The sequence below is a fragment of the Ictidomys tridecemlineatus genome, chromosome 3 (assembly GCF_052094955.1).
Source record: "Ictidomys tridecemlineatus isolate mIctTri1 chromosome 3, mIctTri1.hap1, whole genome shotgun sequence".
Classification (NCBI taxonomy): domain Eukaryota; kingdom Metazoa; phylum Chordata; class Mammalia; order Rodentia; family Sciuridae; genus Ictidomys; species Ictidomys tridecemlineatus.
In genome coordinates this window covers 42,048,536-42,061,597 of record NC_135479.1, presented here as the reverse complement: position 1 = coordinate 42,061,597, position 13,062 = coordinate 42,048,536, and the positions used below count along the sequence as shown (strand labels likewise).

The 13,062-nt window shown below is 53.1% G+C and overlaps 1 protein-coding gene across 2 annotated transcripts in view; it reads left to right on the top strand.

The window, feature by feature from the left end:
• Window positions 1-13,062, top strand: part of LOC144376125 (uncharacterized) — a 17,814-nt gene extending 4,752 nt beyond the window's left edge. The window contains exons 2-6 of one of the 2 annotated variants that reach the window (XR_013436222.1): window positions 787-955; window positions 2,902-3,302; window positions 5,249-5,301; window positions 8,981-9,085; window positions 9,274-13,062. Coding sequence is in view for 1 of the 2 variants with exons in the window: in XM_078042539.1 (XP_077898665.1) it covers window positions 8,447-8,519; window positions 8,755-8,839; window positions 8,981-9,085; window positions 9,274-9,431; window positions 11,014-11,120 (528 nt within the window). In the remaining variant the exon portion in view is untranslated. Of the gene's footprint in view, window positions 1-786; window positions 956-2,901; window positions 3,303-5,248; window positions 5,302-8,325; window positions 8,520-8,754; window positions 8,840-8,980; window positions 9,086-9,273 lie in introns of those variants that run through there. The other variant, XM_078042539.1, reaches the window with a different exon arrangement.

Below are 13,062 nucleotides of genomic sequence, written 5' to 3'. Positions count from 1 at the left end.
TGACACTTGATTCAGTGACCATAGTGACTGTTTGATCCTCTGAGCTGAAGCTTTGCCCTACAAGTGAGTTCCAGAGAAAAGGCTTAGTGATTTTCTAAGAAAGTCAGCTCAGCAGTAGAACACTCTCCTAGCATGTGAGGGGCTCTGGGTTTGATCCTTAGTACCACATAAAAATAAATAAATAAAACAAACGTATTGTGTCCAACTGTTTCTAAAACAAAATATTTTTTAAAGAAGAATTCTTGAAGCTCTATGATCTGGAGTCAGAACTGAGTCTGAATCCTGATCACTGTGGGAATTTGGGTGGACAAGTGGCTTAACTTCCTCTCCTGGGCCTCAGTTTCCTCATCTGTAAAATAGGGCTAATAATACATACCTCTCTGGAGGATTAGATGAAATATTGCTTGTAAATAGCTTAACGCATAGTACGTGCTCAATAAATGATAGCTATTATTAATAATTAGCAGTGGGACAAAGTTAATAGAAGGCATGAGCTCTAGGGATGGGGAGGGGTACCTCCCACTGCCGTCTCCCTGGAAGCAGCCTCCCTGGCTGGCAGAGGCTGAACTTCCCTCCTCTTGACTCTGGCCTCAAAGGTCATTTCAGTTGTTTCCCTGCAGTAGAGTCTGTGCCTATAGAATTTTCCAGGGATTGGGGTGGCAATGAGGAGTGACCCTGTTGCTTTGTATTCCTCAGGATGCCTCTCTGATGGCCTCAATGTCCTGGGGTTGGCATCTGCATTCAGAAGAAATTTGTCATTGCCCTCTAACTTTTATCCTGTTTCAGTTTCAGGGAGATGAGAAGATATGGGTACAAATGTCAGCAAACCGACGCTCTCCTCCCCTCTCAGATCACCAGAGCTAGCCCAGAGCACTCTCATGGCCCATCACTCAATCCAGGCTTCCGCAAGCCACCATCTGACCACTTCGAGGACTGGAAGCCAGGTGGCTCAGTGGTAGGTTGCACCCTGAGTTCCCCCCAAACTGTATGTGGTGCATTTCTGAATCTTCACTCATTTCATCCTCCCTTTGGCCCCAAGGGTTGGGAGCAGTAATACATTGGGGACAGCTGCCATGGGCCTCTGAGAGTCAATTGCTCCCACCTCTTCCCAGCCCCACATCCAGTGAAATCAGGCCAAATTGGCTATGGCCAAAGTCTCTGCCCATAAAAATGAGCAAATACTATGAACCAGAGAGCTTGTTTTTGTTTTGTTTTTGAGAGCTGATTGGTGAACATTTATCACCACACCATCGGTAGAGGGGCAAAGTCATTAACCCCATTTTTTAGGGGAGAAAATGAAGGTCCAGAGAGAGGGAATGACATGCCCAGGGCCACACAGCTAAAACGGAAAGTCACACACGTCCTGACTCTCATCTCTCAAGAGATCAGCCACAGCCCCAGGTGCACCTGCTCCAGGAACACAACCTCAGCAACACTGGCTGAAGACCCTCAGCATCTGGCCCTGTCTTCTCCTCCTTCTGCCATGCCTGGGGAGGGGAAGGTGGGGTTGAGGATGGAATCAGCAGATCGATTTGCCCTGAAGTTAAGTGAAGAGAGAAATGGCCCCTGACCTAAGTAGGGAGGATGTACAGAGGAAGTTCCCTTGGGAAGCTGGCAACCGGACTGACTGCATCCCTGTTCTGTGCCCATCTTACAGCCAGGCCTGTGTGGCTTCCAGCCACCACCCCTCCACCTCTCAGTTCCCCTTTCCCTGGTTCAGACAAAAGGGGCCAACTGGGAATTAACCCAAATGAAGACTGGGGGCAACCTGCTTGCTGGTTGTGTGACTTTGGATAAGGCATTTCCCCTGCTGAACTTCAGAATTCCCTTATAAGCAGAGTGAGGTACAGAGACCAGTGCATCTTAAGATGCTGAAGCTGGCTGGGCATGCTAGTGCATCCTGTGATTTCAGTGACTTGGGAGACTGAGGCAGGAGACCCACAAATTAAGGCTGGCCTCAGCAAATTAGTGAGACTCTGTCTTAAAATAAAAAAAAAAAATTAAAAGGACTGGGGATGTAGCTCAGTGGTAAAGTGCCCAGTATTCCCCCAGTCATCCTGGAAAAAAAGATGCTGAGGCTGGTTTCATGGAGGTGTATATGATATGTGGGGCGGTCAGCTGGGCCAGCACACCTGCTCTGCCTCTTGGCAGACTCCTTGGGGGAGATCCTCCAGGAAACCAGGAATAGTTGTGTGCATTATTACACCCCAGGAGGGAGGTGCTGTATGTCATCTCTTTTATAGATCAGGAAACTGAGGCTCTGAGAGGTTAACCTGTCTTGCCCAAGTCACTCAGCTAGTAAATTGTGCTCGCCAGGATTCAGACCCAGGCTTCAAAGCCAGACTCCCTAACCACTATGCTACCCGGCCCCACCTTGGGAACACCTCAACCTCCTGGGGGAAGGTGGAGGTTTTCTTGGGAGGGTCTGCCCCTGTATCCTCCGTTGACAGCTGAGTCACAGAGGCCAGGCAGGTATGGGGCGCCGAGGGCCCTCTTGGGGCTCTCCATGCTCCTTGCCCCCTCCCACCCAGCAGCCTCCTACCCGCCCTTTATGAGCAAGGTGGAGCCGGCTCAGTTCCGCCTTAATGGTTTCTGTTGCTGGCTGCGGCAGCATGTTTTACGAGGGGTGGGGCCATGCCCAGTGCTCGCCGGCAGCCCCACCCGGGGCTCCGCCCCGCAGACCTGGCAGCTGGGAGGGGTCCCCTGGAGCAGCTGGGTAATTACCTTGCGGGGGTGGCAGGGAAGGGCCTGGGGGCTGTGCCTCAGGCTCGTGCTCCCAGGGATACTCAGAGTCTGGGGGTGCCAAGAAAGGGGGTTTTCTAGCTCCTTTCCCATCATCAAGGGGCTGCTGGGGGGGCAACATTCTGGCCCCTCTGAATCTGGCTCCTTCTTTGGTTTCAGGAAATGGGTCAACCGCCTCCTGCCTTGAGATCTGACTAGAGTGCTTTGAGAAGCCGGTAGTGGCAGAATGGCTGGGGATGGAGTTGGCAAGAAGAAGGAAGGATGAAAAGCACCAAGTACTCGTACTCTCCGACGCTCTCAAACTGAGCTGCTGACACCTGCCGCTGTGTCATTCCCATCCCCCAAATCAGGTCTCTTCTAAAGTCACCTAGGTCATCCCCCTGCCTCAGGAAGCTGGCCAATTGCAGAACATCCCTCAGTACATCCATCCTGAAAAAACACTAGAGCCACCTTCTCTGCTTGGGCTGACCTGGAAGTGCTTCCAGATATCTAGCACTAATTCTTAAAATCTCAGTCCGCTGGCCCTGTCCTTCCTGCCATTCACCAAGTGATCTCCAGAGGTATTTGAGAACTATAGACGCATTCCTTCTCTGGGGAGGGCCCCCTGCTTTGCTGTGGATGCCTGACTCTGACAGCTTCCTGTTCTCCCACTCCCCCTTATCCAGCATGACTTCCCTTTTTGCATCCCTGGTCACCTCTGAGCAGCTTCCCAGCTCTCCAGTCCCTCTCCAGCCCTTGCCACCCAGCCCTGGTCCCAAAGGAGCCCAATGCAAGCACTCACGGGGGGCTCTGGGCCATGGCCACCATCACAGCTCCGGGGAGTCATTCAGTCTGCAGCTCCCTAGGAGCCTCCATCCGGGTATAAATACTCCCCAGAACCTGGACCAGCCCCCTGCCCCAGGGCTGGGGCGGGGCCGCCTCCCCAGGCCAGACAGGTAAGTCACATGCCCCATAAATGCCACTGGACCACAGGCCCTTCCCAGCAGCCCTGTCCTCTCTGGATAGATGGATGGATGGATGGATGGGTAGATGTATAGATGAACAGTTGGATGGACAAAGGGTGGTTGTATGCTGGATAGAAAGCTGGAACATCTTCCAAATAGATGGACAGATGGATGAATATCCTTGGTCTATCAGTGGATGCTTACTTTGTAGATGGCAAGGAATTTATTTCAAGGAAACAAGGAAAGCTATCCCTCAGAGGTCCCTTTCATCCCTTTCTGACACATACCTTCCAGATCCTCTTCTCTCCCCTGCTATAATCACCCAGTCTGAGGGATCAGCTCTGCTGGACTCTCCCTACTCCTGAGATGTCCCTTTCCAGAGACCTCCAACCCATACCAGACCACCTCCTGGAGCAAGGGATTTGACTCTTTGGGGTTTCATTCATGATCTGCTTTTTCCTGCCTCCTGCCTACCTACCTGTGCTGGAGTCGACACTCTGAGGCTGTGAGCCCACCCCTATATCTTGCTCCCAGGAGCAATGTTAGCAGATGTGGGGGCATTCTTAAATCCAAGAACAGAAAACCCTGGGGCTGGCAGCTTAGGAAAGAGCCCCATGGTGCCCTACTTCCCACAGTGTGTGTGTGTGTGTGTGTGTGTGTGTGTGTGTGTGTAACTGGGGATTGAACCCAGGGCACTCTACCACTGAGCTACATCTCCAGATCGATCTATATCTATATCTATCTATCTATCTATCTATCTATATATATATATATTTTTTTTTTTTTGAGACAGGGTCTCTCATTGAGCTGTCCAGGTTGGTCTTGAACTTATCATCTTTCTGCCTCAGCCTCCCAGGTTACTGGGATTACAGGTGTGCACCACTGCACCTGCCTTTCCCAGGCGTTTTTAAAGTCATGACGGGTCTGGTGGTGAGGACAGGTCTGGCAAAGGACTTGGAGGTAGAACTCTCAGGGCCTAGAGAGCTGGGGGATGGGAACTTCTTGCCTGCTCAGTCCTCCCCAAAGGTAATGTGCAGAAAGCAGTGATCTGAGACTTTAGACACTGATTTCCAGAGAAGAAATTTACTTCAGATCCTCAGTCTACCATCTGATAAGGGGGGCCAAAGATTGAATAACTGACAGGGAATGACTGAAGGGCCAGGAAGATTTTTTTTTTTTAACCCCCAGATTTTGAAACATCACCTTCAACTTCCTATAAACTTCTCCAGCCACCCTGACTGGTGATGCAGTGGAGGAGTGGGCTGAGAGATGGGATGACATTGTTGGCCTCTAAGCACCCTTAGCTCTGTGTCCCTGAGGCCCAGAAGTTCTGTTCCCATAATGAAGTCATTCACAGCTGAGCCTGGTGTCCCCCTCCCCAACTGTGTGTGATGCCGATAGATTGTGGCGGTGATTGGCAGCTGAGGATTTGATCTGTGAGATCAACAGGAATAATGGAGCCTTGTCTTACGTTCTCCCCTAACCTGGCATTATCTCCTGAAGAATTCACTGAGCCCAGACTCCTACCCAACTCCCTACTAAGCCCCTTCCTTTCTTCACAGGGAGTCCTCCAAGGACCCCAGGAGGTCCTCTTCTGGCTCTGCCATGGGCATAGGTGAGTTATGGGAATGAACCTCATTTCCTCCTTCCTAAAATAGGATCCTGTGTCTGCCCTACATAACTCACCTCGCTGTCTAGGGCACTGAGTGACCAGAAGGTCAAAGCACTCAGAGGAAGGTAAACCACACCATTTTATCTGGCATCACAACCTGCTCTGGGGTCCTTGTCCTCTGGAATATCACCTTCTACCATTGCCCCACAGGGTGCCCCCTACGGGGGTGGTCAGGCAGGCTCACATCCAGCTGGTGGGTCCCCTCTTTATCTGTCAACCTAAGTAGGAACAACAGATGGCCTAGGGGCTCCTCTCCTGCTCCGTACATATCATTATCAGGACTGCTCATTATCACTAATCTATTATTAGGAATATTAATTCTGCCACCACTACTAATAACATAGATTCAGTACAAGACAAATATATACTGGTGTACCTCCTCCCCCTATGCTGTCCAGCACGGGGACAGGTTGGACAGGGCACGTGGTCATCTGTCTGGATCTACTAAACTTTGGAGGGAGAAGCACATTGGGAGGTCCTCCCGCCTGAGCCCCTTTCAATGTGACAGGGAGGGAAACTGAGGCCCCACCAGGGGAAGGGATTGTTCCCTGCTGTGTAGATGTCTGCACCCTGTTCCCTCCTCTGGGTTCCTGGGCTGTGTGAAGCTGGCTCTGAGTCCTCGGTCACGCCTTTGGAGAAGTAGTAGGCTCCGAGGGTCTCCTAGGCTCCAGCCCCCACCTTGTTCCTTTTACTGTCCCCACATCCTCCTGGTCTCGGTATTGCCATCGCAAAGGATTTCCTCTCCAGAACCCCCTCTCACCTCAGGCACATTGCCCACGCTCATGGGAAGGCCCTGCAAAGCAGAGTCACGTCTCTAAAGCCACATGCTCTACGGGCCCAACATGAACTGCAGGGACCTCTCCAAGAGGGAGCCAGGGACACCACTGCCATTGATCGTAAAGGCTGCTGTGGTCATTCAGGCTCTGTATGTGGGAGACACTGCAGAGTCTGATAATTGGGCTGATCACAGTGATGTGGATGTGTGTGTGTCCATCCTTCGCCTTCCGAGACTGACGGGCTGGTGCAGTCTGGGACATGGCTGTGGAATTTACAAGTGGAGGTGGTACCTCCAACTGTCTCCTGGCGATCCGGTTCCAGGGACACGCCCCATTCTGTGTGTGTGTGTGTGTGTGTGTCTACTAGAACTGGTTGTAGTTTGTCAGAAGCAGAGGTTTCATCTGGGGGAGACCTGAGGGCCCTCAGAGGGTATATGAGGGCAGGCTTGAAGCCAACTGACCATGCACCCTCCCATGGGAATGGGGTGGAGGGTTAGGGTCAGACTTCCCAGGGGGCTCTCTGTTGCATCTTTGTGGGAAGGGTGTCTTGAGGGATGCACAGTCCCTAGAACTTCCAGAATAGCCATGAGAGCATAGGTTCCCTTTTCTCTGTGACTCACACCTGGCTCTCGAGTAGTTCCCTGAGAGATCACGATTCAGCTAATTCTCTCCTCGGCCCCATTAATCTGAGCTGACTAAGCAAGAGCCACAGGCGGGGTAGAGACCAGGGGATGCTCATGACAGTGGCAGTCATCCCTAAACAAGCAGGCAAGCCTCCTTGCTTCGGCTTCTGTCCATCACCCTGCCTCGGCCCTGATCCAATCAGTCATGCTCCAGACCCCCAAGAAGGTGGCCACTGCCTCCTTTTGGGGTTCCTCTGAGCATGTTTCCCCATCTTTCCTTTCTCCTGACTGTGTTGAGGTCTATCTGGCTACCAAACTGCAACTCATCTTGTTTCATCTGAATGCATTTGGGTTTTTGTTTCGTTTTGCTTTTTGGTACTGGAGACGGAACCCAGGGCCTCACGCCTGCTAATCACATGCTTTTCCACTGAGCTGCACCCCCGGCTGAAATAATTTTTACCACTTAAAAGCATCTAGCTGGGTGTAGTGGTGCACACCTATAACCCCAGTTGCTCAGGAAGCTGAGGCAGGAGGATTGCAAGTTCGAGGCCAACCTCAGCAACTTAGCAAGACCCTGTTTCAAAATTTAAAAATAAATAAATAAAAAGGACTGGGGAATGTGGCTCAGTGGTTAAGCGCCCCTGTATTCAATCCCTGGTACCAAAAATAAACCAACCAACCAATAAATAAATATATATAACAAAAAGCATCTAACCTTTAAAACCCAAATGGGATCTGGAAGCAGAGGGCTTCTCCAGGGATAATCTTTCCAATCTGTTTTGTCCCGGGGGGCATGGCTCTGAGCCATGAAGGATATACTGGGACCTGGCAGGGACACAGTTGAGGGGTGCTGGACGCCAAGGGGATTTGCAGCTTAGGGGGAGATCCATTCCATGGGGGTGGGAGAATGTGAATGGGGCTAAGAGGGAGAATTGAGGAGGGGCTCCGGTCATGGCGATGGAGGTCAAGTCGGGGATGGAGATAAGGAGGTGGAAAGGAAGGGGTCTGGGCCAGGATTGCAGATGAGATTGAATAGCCAGACAAGGTGGCAGACGCCTGTGATCCTGGCTACTTAAGAGACTGAGGCAGGAGGATCACTTGAGTCTAGGAGTTCAAGGCCAGCCTGGGCAACGTAGTGAGGCCCCCATCTCTAAAGTAAACTAACAAGGAAAGAGGGAAAGAGAGACAGAAAGAAGAAAAGGAAGGAAGGAAGGAAGGAAGGGAGGGAGGGAGGAAGGGAGGGAGGAAGGAAGGAAGGAAGGGAGAGAGGGAGGGGAATGGAGTTCAGATGGGAAAGGAGACAGCGATGTGGTGGAAGGGTTAGGAGGAGGTAAGAGATGGGCACAGAGATGGAGGAGGAAGGAGCAGGAGATGGGGATGGGTACCCTGGAAAGATTCAACTTACTCCAGGACCATTTGATTGGTGCCTCTGGCATGTACTGTCCCAGAGGTCATCTTGTCCTTCCCCTGCTACCAGGCATATTGCCAGCCCAACACCATCCCCCTCAGATCAATGATTACCTCTCTACTCAGGAAATCACCTCCCATGGTCATTTGGCCCAGGAGTGCTGAACAATCTCCCTGAAGTCTATCAGTCTCTCCTGCCGTGGAAGCCAATTGGGCCACACATAGAGGGGAGCAGACCAGACCTACAGGACCTCTGCCCTCTCTGTCCCTCTGTTCTGGGGGATGGGTAGCGAATCCAAGCAGCCCCCAGTCTCATTTGAATATGGTACTGGAGAGAATGACAGAGGGGCGGCAGGTACAGGGTCTCTCTGTCCCTTCCTGCACATACACTGCCTGGATATTTTAACCTGACTAGGAACAGTCAGTCTCTGGCTGACTGTGTGGACCCAGTGCAGGCAATGGGACTCCTGCTGGTCTGTGTAGACCAGGCTCAACTCAAGCAAGAAAGAGGGAGGTTAGACATCAGGAAGGACTTCTTGGCTGGGAAGGACAGAGAGTCCAAGAGCAATGGTGCTGTGTCACTTTCTTAGAGAGCAGATGGGACTTTCCATGGGGGCTAAAGGAAGACTTTCCCGGAGGCAAAGGATGGCCTATGATGGAAGGCACAGGCCACAGGTGGGCTTTTCCCAAGCCTTCTTCTTTCTCGTGATGAATGACAAGGGCTTTGGTTGGGGGAAACGTGGGGTCAGTGTGTGGGTGAGACAAAGATGAGGAGGGGGAGGGGGAAGCCTCTTGATCTTTCTCTTCTTTTTCCAGGACTCACGGATCCAGAGGATTCTGGGGCTTCCTGAGCCCCTGGGAAATAAAGTCCTCTGAGAACTCCCTGGCATTCCTGGGAGAACAGGTTCCTGGCTCTGGGAGGTGAGTGAGGCGCCGGGCCCGGGGGTGCAGCGTGCCTCGGCAGGCCCTGGAGCCGGGAGCTGAGCTCGCAGAGGCTGCCCGGGTGGGGCCGGGCTGGGAGCTGAGAGGACATGCGCCTCTCCCTCTGGCTCCTTCACCCCTGAGGGTCCCCAACTCGGGCAACCCCTGTCTGCTCTATGTCTCCCCAGGATCTGTCGCAGCTGCGTTCCTTCCTGGCCCACCGTGGACCCTTTCACAGATCCACAGGAGAAAGGGGCCAGGGGCGCTGCTCGCCTGCATCAGCTGGGGATGCCTCTCTACCGCCTGTGTGCTGTCCTGTCCTGGGGGTCAGGGAATGACCCAAATGGTAAAAGCGTCTAAACCAAACCCAGTGGGGACAGGACAATGGAATGCCATGCTACCCTCCCCACCCCACTGTTGGGCCTAGAGGAACTGGGCTTCTTCAAGGGGAGAAAGAGAAGGATATGGGAGCACATAGACTGGCCCCTGCAGAAGTAGATACTTCAGAGAGACTCCAGGAAGGACTTCATGACTGTGAGGGAATTGACTGCATTTCCTGCTGCGGGGATTGTTAGGAAGACTAGGAGGGAGCAGTCCTGCCTCGTGTGGGAAATGACCAGCGCAGAGGCAGGGGGATGAATGAGATGACTTCTCCATCCGGTCCTTTCCCACGGACCCGCTGCACCTTGCCATTACCCACATCCAAACACACTCCCTCAGGCCCGTAGCTGCAGAGAAGCAGCCGAGGTGCCCACTTACTCGAGTCTATTCTTACTCCAACACGCCCCATTTGAACATTTAGGGAGGGTCTGGAAGGACTCCATAGGGAATGCCTGAATCTTACCTGGTCAGGTAGGGGGTGGGGAAGAGCTGTGGGGGTTGCAGGGGGCTTCCTGCTGCTCCACTCACTTCCTTAAGGGCCTTCCCTCCCCACATCCTCAGTTCCAGGCTCCAGGGGTCCAAGGGCTCCCTGTTTGTCCCAATCTGCTTGCCAGGCCTTTTTACTTCGGGGGTCTTGAGAAAGACAAAGGTCCCTAGACCCGTGGGGGGCGGTGTTCTGCTTCAAGCTCGGCATTAGTTCCCGGCCACAGCACCTGTTAGCCACCTGTCTGCCTCTCCACCAGGTGCACCCAGACCTCCCCGCATCTAGTCCTGGGCGCCAGGCATCTAGACCCCCGCCCAGCCTGTGCAGAGAGGTGGAGTGAGTCCCTGATCCACACGTGCCCTAGCCCCCCCCCCCCCCCCCCGCCCCCAGAGCTGGGCTCTCGCCTCTCTACCAGGAATAGCCACTGGGCTGGGAAGATGCCTGTCTCAGCTCTATTTCTGTGTTATCACTGTCCCCCAGCCCAAGATGGGCAAGCACACCTGCTCTAATACACAGAGGCCCCCCGCGCAAAAGCTAACACCACACACCAGAGTGAAGACTCTGTCGACGGCAAGGAGGACTGAGTTTGGAGCAGCTGAACAGGAGCGAGAGGGACAGGCATGGAGGTGGGGGTCCTCTTTTGGCCTCCAGGCACTCACCCTGATCCTGAATCTGTCTCTCTTGAGTTGCAGTGAGAGGCTGGGGAGCACCCAGATGCTCCCCGTCTCTCCTGAAGCCCATTAAGAAGGCAAACCCCCTCCCCAAGCCCTGGCCCAGCCCTGCTGGCCTCCACGGCTGACTTGGGCCGGGTCTCCTCTTACCTGCTCAGTGAAGCAGGTCGGCGTGGGGGCCCGGGGCTGGGGAGCCAGGAGCTCCGTCCGTCTGTCAGTCCGTCAGCCTGGCCGTCCTGGGTCTGTGCTGACATCAGGTGAGGGGAGGCAGCTGCCGGGTGAGCCAATAATTATGATATCAGCTTCCCCTTGCCCCGAGGGGCTGCTGCCAAAACGGGGAGAAGAGAAAGGTGACTAAGAAGCTAGTTTGCTCCTTGGCTCTTGTTTGACAGGTACCGGCTCCTGTGCCCGCCCCAGCCGCGCCCCAGCAACCCCCCTCCGCCCTCCCTTCTCCAACGAGAGCCCGGGCCCCCTGTCCCTGCCAGCAGAACAGCTGTGACTTCTTGGGGAGTGAGTTGTCCTGCCACCCCCATCAGCACCCCAAAACAGGGATGTGAGCCCCCCATGGGTGGGGCACAGGCCTGTTGAGACACGCACATGTGTCAGGAGAGCCTGGCCACCATGTGTACGTTCGTGGAGCCGACAGAGGGGTTCCAGGGAACAGCATGTGGTGGTGGCCCAGGGTTCTCTGAGGCCTGGTGGGGACAGGCAGTGGTGGTGACTCCTCAAGGAGGGCCAAGCACCAAGCACCAGCACAGACTTGCTGGAAACTGTCCACAGGGTCCAGCCATCTGTTAAGCTCTTTATGGTCCCTCTGATACCCAGGGTGTGTGTATGTGTGTGGGGGGGCACACCCGCCTGTGTATGTGTGCCTCCCTCTGTGTGTCTGTGGGCATGCCGCGTCTCCTTGGGACTGTCTGTTTGTCTGGGTTGGTGTGTGTCTGTATCTACGTCTCCCCAATGTCTGTGTGTTTGTGGGTCTGTGTCCCCACATCCAGGTCCAGGTCTGAGTCCTCTTGTTGCCAACCTGCTGTCTACACACTTCTCTGCTCTGGGTCAGCGATCCTTTCCTGGGGGTGTCTGAGTGGGTGGAGATGGGGGCTCCCTGCTTCTGTCCCACGGCCTCTCCTCGTGGTCTGCAGGTTGGAAACAGGAATCTGAGAGACTGTGGTCCTGATTCCTGGCCCCTCGGAGTCCACATTGGAGGTTGCAGACCCTGAGGAGTCTAGGAATTGTCACCAGCAGTCCCTTCTGGATTAGGCCTGGGCCCTGACTCTGCTCCCTGACAGCTCTCCCTACTGCTGCCCCAGACCCCAGCCCGCCTGCTTCTGTCTGCTTCCTTTTGCATCTTCTTTGCCCCACCCCGGTCTCCTGACCCCACCACTCTTTCCCTCCTCTCCTCTCCCTCCTCTTACCCAGCCTCTAAGGTCTCCAGTTTCTCTTTTTTTCCTAGAGCAAGAGGCTTCAGGGACCTAGTGGTAGAACTGCTGCCTAGAAAGGCCTAGGATTTGGCCTCTGGCCTCAGGGTGTGGGCAGGTCAGTTCCTTCCCACTTTCTGTAGCTCATTCTAAGGACAGCTGGAATGTCACCTGTGGCTGGGGGATGATAATGGTCCTCTGGCAGAAGTGTGGAGTATACTAAGACATTTGGAGCCTTCTTGGTTTAGGCCAAGAATGTTCAGTGCTCAACAGCAAAGAGGAGCTGGGTGTGGTGGCTCCCACCTGTAATCCCAGCGGCTCAGGAGGCTGAGGTAAGAGGATCACAAGTTCAAGGCCAAGCTCCGCAACTTAATGAGACCCTGTCTCTAAATAAAAATGAGAAAGTTTTGTGGATTCAATCCCCAGTACTAGAGGGTGGGGGATGGAACAGAAAAAGGATACTAAGGCAGATAGATGAAGCTCTTTGCGAGCGATGATTAGCTGTGTCATTTTCCATACTTCCTACTCTGAGCCTCAGTTTTCTCATCTGTTAACAAGGGAATATTATCCATCCAGGATTGTTGTGAAAATTAAATGTGTTTAAAGTTCTAACACAATCCTTGGTGTATAGTAGATATTCAAGAAACATGTGCATTTTTGTTTTTCACCAAGTCCTGTGCTGCTGGGTGGGAGTTGAAGATGTGTGAGCTTGCTCACTTTGTATAAGAATTTTTTTCTAGGGATAGATCAGGGGCCCTGATTTAATCCATTTCTCTGGAACTCACATTAGCCATCAAAGCCCTTAAGTCTAGTAATCAGTAGAGATCTTCTCTTGTGTTTGCTTAATGCTCCTGATATATTCAGCACTGATTATTTCTAGGCAGGTATTTCTGTATGGGATACTCTGGGTACAAAGAACCAGGAAAGGTGTGACTTGAAGTCCAGCAGCATTGCTATTGATCAATATTATCCTGAAGGTTCTTCTAGTACAACAATTAAGAAAGAGGAGGAGGAAGAGGAAAA